Consider the following 4,670-nt stretch of genomic DNA (forward strand, 5'->3'; position numbering starts at 1 on the left):
GCCAAGAGCAAATGCAAACCTAAACAGCCAGGCACAGAAACCACAGCAACAGGGACAGGAGAGGTAACAAAAACAGGGAATTGCAAAGGGAAATAACAAGAAGACTACAAATCTCCTGATTGAAAGTGAGAAGGTGAAACTTTAAAAGATTCTAGCTTTATTGTCAATAAGTAATTGGCTCTGATAGATACTGCTTTTGTGAGTATATTATAATTTTAAGAATTTTGCTTAATTATATAGAATTTGCCCTTTTTTAAAGAATCTTACAACATTTGATGTATCTTAACACTTTTTGATAAAAATGTAAAAATTTAAAAAAACAAAATATAAAATGTTTTATGAAAGTGGCCTATGGATGTAAAATAGTAATATTGTAGGTACAAAAAATGAGTGAAATTCTGGAAAATATTTATTTATATTTGATAATATAATTATTTTATGGATATTAGTTATTATTATTATTATGGTGATGATTATTATGATTGTGATGGTATAGTGTTTGAGTGTATGCATAATAATATTATAATAAGAGCAGTAATAGTAATAATAATGATAATAATAATTATTATAGGAGTCTGTCGTGCGCGTGTAAATACTAATATTATAATAAGAGTGATTGTGATGACTAAAAGGAATGACCAAGTAGAAGAACTTAAAACAATAGCGGGAAAGCAATAGGACTAAGGCAGTACGTTGAACAGTTAGTATTATACAAAGAGGGGGATTATTATTAAATGGAAGAAATGGAGAAGGGGTGAGGGACGTAATGTGCAGATCTAAAAAACAAAGTTAATGATGGGAATCAAAATTAAAAGATGATGGAGGTGACAGTATCAATTTTAAAGGTCTAATAGATCCCCTATATCATCAGCAGAAGAAACATATATAAGAGTAAAAAGAAGGAAAGAAACCTAAGAAGGAAACAACTGGATGCGCCATAGCACAACATAGGAGAGAATGATACATTACGAGGAGGAGTTGCGCTCCGTATTACACACAGATGTGGATAGACTCCACTGTAGAGATAGTAGAATGCGGTTTTCAATATTGTGGCGGATTATAATGCCAAGAAGAAGTAGGAGACTGTGGAGGTAATCGAATAGGAATAAAGAAATGTCGAAACTGCCCCATCACATATAGTAACAAGCACCTGCATTTGTCGCTAACAATATAATATTATTGAGAGATGGATATTAAAATGAGGACTACTATTTGATAACCGTGAACAGAAAAAAGATATCTTGGTAAAGGACGCTTAAAATAAAATATACGTTAAGCATTATAATAGCTTTATTGAAGCAGGGAGAAAAAGTAGCAAAACTACATTAATTCAAAACTCGACAAGAGGAAAAAATAAGTACATTTGAAGAACGCACATTTCATATAAGTGCTTTCAATCGTACAGTGCTAACGCGGCGAATAAGTCGACAGAAAAGTTGAAAAAACTTTAATGGAAGCCAAAAGCACAGTCTCTGAAGTGCAAACAACCTAAAATGAGGTAGATTGTGAAGAAAATTGGCGTAAGGTCGAGCATAAGAATAAAAAAGAAAAAAAGTTATATAATTTCAGGAGCTGCATGCACCACTACAAAGGAACCGCCATATAGCGCATATTAGAAGCCATGAGATTTGAATTTTAAGGAGTAAAATATGTGCTGTATTTTCAAGATTTGTAGAATTAAATTTTCAGATAAAGAAGATAGACCTAATAGATATAGGAAATAAAATTAGAATTTAAAATACAGTCGTATCCAATAATTTTAGACCCTACATTTGTCAGTTTGCACATGTTTTTTCTACGCTGAATACAACACTTACGCAAGTTGAACATATGAAAATCTCAACGAAACAAAGTGATAATTTTTATATTGTAATTAGTTTGAAGATTTAGAAATGGAAATGGAAAATTTGCATCTGAAAACACAAATGTGATGATGGAGATCATGATTTACAAGGAAGTGGAGGAAAAAATATGTAAAAACAGTGCAGTGTACATTATTAATGGACACGATACATTATCAGCAGAAGTACAAATTATTATAGAGGAAAATGAATGAAAGAAAAACACTACAAAAGACCGAATAAGCTACTGTACATCACAGGTTAGAAGAGAAAAATACGTGATGCAAAGAAAAAGGACGGATTGTGCTCTACAAGATATTATAAAATGGATAGATGCTAATGTGTTGATGTTTTTAACTGTGGTTTCTAATCTGAGGAAGAAACATAGTGTTAACCAGTAAGTTCGACACACAACAAATAATAGAGTTTCCCGGTATAATTTATAGTAGAGGAGGAAATAGAACAGTAAATAAAGGTCATGAAAACTACAGATACTTTGTGTTATTTTGGTCAGAAACAGCAGCAGAGCAACCATGCGTATCTGTTAGCTCGGTAGTCGCAGAAGAAATAGCCATACTTTAGTAGCTTCCAATAGGCCGAAGCAAAATACCCTATTTTTTGTTTGCTAAAAACGCACTGTCAACCCAGCAAGCTCAAGCACTACAAGTAATTTCACTAGGCCGAAGAGAAGATGCTTCTTGTCTTGACGCTAAGCGTATTAACTGCGATGACACGAAGAGGAGCCTCAACAGCCTTTCCCTTTGACGAAGCCGCAGTAACTAAGGTGTGCAAAGCGGCCAAAGAGTTGGACAAGATACCGTCTGTAGCTCTTCACAAACAAACCAAAACAGTAAACGCCATAAAAGCAGCACAAAGTGCACAACTTGAACTGCTAACGGCAGCGGCAACAGCAGAGGACAGGAATGCATCAAGCCTTTATCAAGCGGCGGCTCTGGAAGCACACAAATGTGCAGAGTTACAAGCTGCACGCTTAGAACAGCTGATCAAACCAGCTCTTCTAGCAACCACAAATGCCGCCAAGAGTGTAGGAGCAATCAACGAGTTCGTAGATTTCTTAATATCAGCTTCAACAGGCGGAAGCACAGGGACCTGCCTAGCGGCAAGCGGAGGCGCTCCCACAGGGAGCAATAAGCAGACGCGCCTTGGGTGCCCGGCAGCCGTCACCGACAACATCGACACGGCGGACTATCAAGAAAGCGGGGCGCTGAAGAACACAGGGTTCGACGAGCTGACGGCAGCGGCTGCGAAGCAGACGGGCGGAAGCGCCTCAACAAAGTGCCACCTGCTAGCAACCAACGCCTTAAGTTCAACAGGCCACGTTTGGCAGCAGGCCACGCCAGGCGCCATCCCAATCATGGCCGGCTTCATAGAAGTAACACCGCATTCGACACCAGGAAACACAGACATCCAGATCCCCAAATTAAACCAGATAGGGCAAAATTGGCAAGCGGCCGACGCCACCAAAAGGCCAGCGAAGGTGTTTAACAAACTGAAGGGGCTGATAGAAGCAGATGACAGCAATTGCGGCGAAAACAAAGACGACGTAATCAAATATGCCTTAGATAGTACGAAAGCTGTTGCTGCAATCAAAGCCATCCGAAAAAGCGCCAAGCTGAACGAAAAAGGCAGCAAAGAAGACTACGGAACAGCGAAACTGCTCGAAGAAGTATCAGGAAAAGCTACAGGTCAAGCAGAGGCCATATTAAACAAGCTGAAGACAATACCACTAGCGAAAGTGTTGGCGGACAAAACGGAGGAAAAGACCCTGAAGGAAGTAAGTGGCGGCGACGATCTGAGAGCAAGCTTTTTGCTGCAATACATCCAAAGAGCCAGCCGACTTGCGTAACTAGAACAAGAGCTTACTACAGAGAAGCAAAAAAATTTAAACACGCCGCCCTAAAAAATAACTGAAACAGGTGAAACTTTTGAAAAGAAAGGAGTAGGGGATAAATGCAAACCCCCATGCAAATTGGTTGACGAAGAAGGTGGCAAAAGGAAGTGCAAATTGGATGTAGAAGCAACCAAACAAGCAGAAAACAAATCAGGAGGCACAAGAGAGAAAACAACAGATAAATGCAAACATAAGAAAAAGAAAGAGGAGTGCAAATCTCCGGATTGTAAATGGGAAGGAAAAGAATTCAAAGATTCCAGTTTTTTGTCAATAATAGATTTGCTCTGAGTTTGGCTGCTTCTTTCGTGAGTTCGGTATAATTCTAGCACTATAAGGACTTTTTCAACTTTATAAAGTTTGTAAACATTTGAAAATTTTCTATTTTGATATATTTTAACATTTTGTGAAACATATGCGAAATGTGCAAACTTTGAAAATTCGAAATGTTTTACAAACTGGATTTTTTTAGTTTGCCAAATGATGTAAAGCAGTATGATCAGAGAGTATGACAAGTAAGTAATATTCTAATTTTGTTTTACTTTGTTTATTTTATAGATAATAGATAGGAAAATAATAATAATAATAATAATAATAATAATAATAATGGAGATAATAATAGAAAAGTGTTGTGAGTGTGAATATACGAATATTATATGATAATGATGGTAATGATGGTAATGATGGGAGTGTGTTGTGAGTCTGTGCATATGCTAATACAATAAGGGTTATTTGATCCTTAACTAGACTACGAGAACTAAGGCTCTGAAATATACGTCAATGGTGCAATGTAATTAAATTATTGTGCTTGAAGGAGTGTATGAGATATGAACAGAAAAAAAAGGAAATTGAACACGCACAGTTTCAAGAAACATAAGATTGGCATCATCATACAGGAGTATATGCTGAAGAAACAATAA

The 4,670-nt window shown here is 37.0% G+C and overlaps 2 pseudogenes across 2 annotated transcripts in view; both read left to right on the forward strand.

The window, feature by feature from the left end:
* TEOVI_000260800:pseudogene overlaps nt 1-201 on the forward strand; it is a 1,412-nt pseudogene extending 1,211 nt beyond the window's left edge. The window contains exon 2 of the mRNA in view: nt 1-201. This exon is cut by the window's left edge and continues 15 nt beyond it. Coding sequence covers nt 1-201 — 201 coding nt within the window.
* Nucleotides 202-2,532: 2,331 nt separating this feature from the next.
* TEOVI_000260900:pseudogene lies at nt 2,533-3,759 on the forward strand (annotated as a pseudogene). The gene has a single exon. A coding segment is annotated over exon 1 (1,227 nt).
* The last annotated feature ends 911 nt before the right edge of the window (nt 3,760-4,670 follow it).

The sequence above is a fragment of the Trypanosoma equiperdum genome (genome assembly GCF_001457755.1).
Source record: "Trypanosoma equiperdum strain OVI genome assembly, contig: ctg_572, whole genome shotgun sequence".
In the NCBI taxonomy this organism is placed as follows: domain Eukaryota; phylum Euglenozoa; class Kinetoplastea; order Trypanosomatida; family Trypanosomatidae; genus Trypanosoma; species Trypanosoma equiperdum.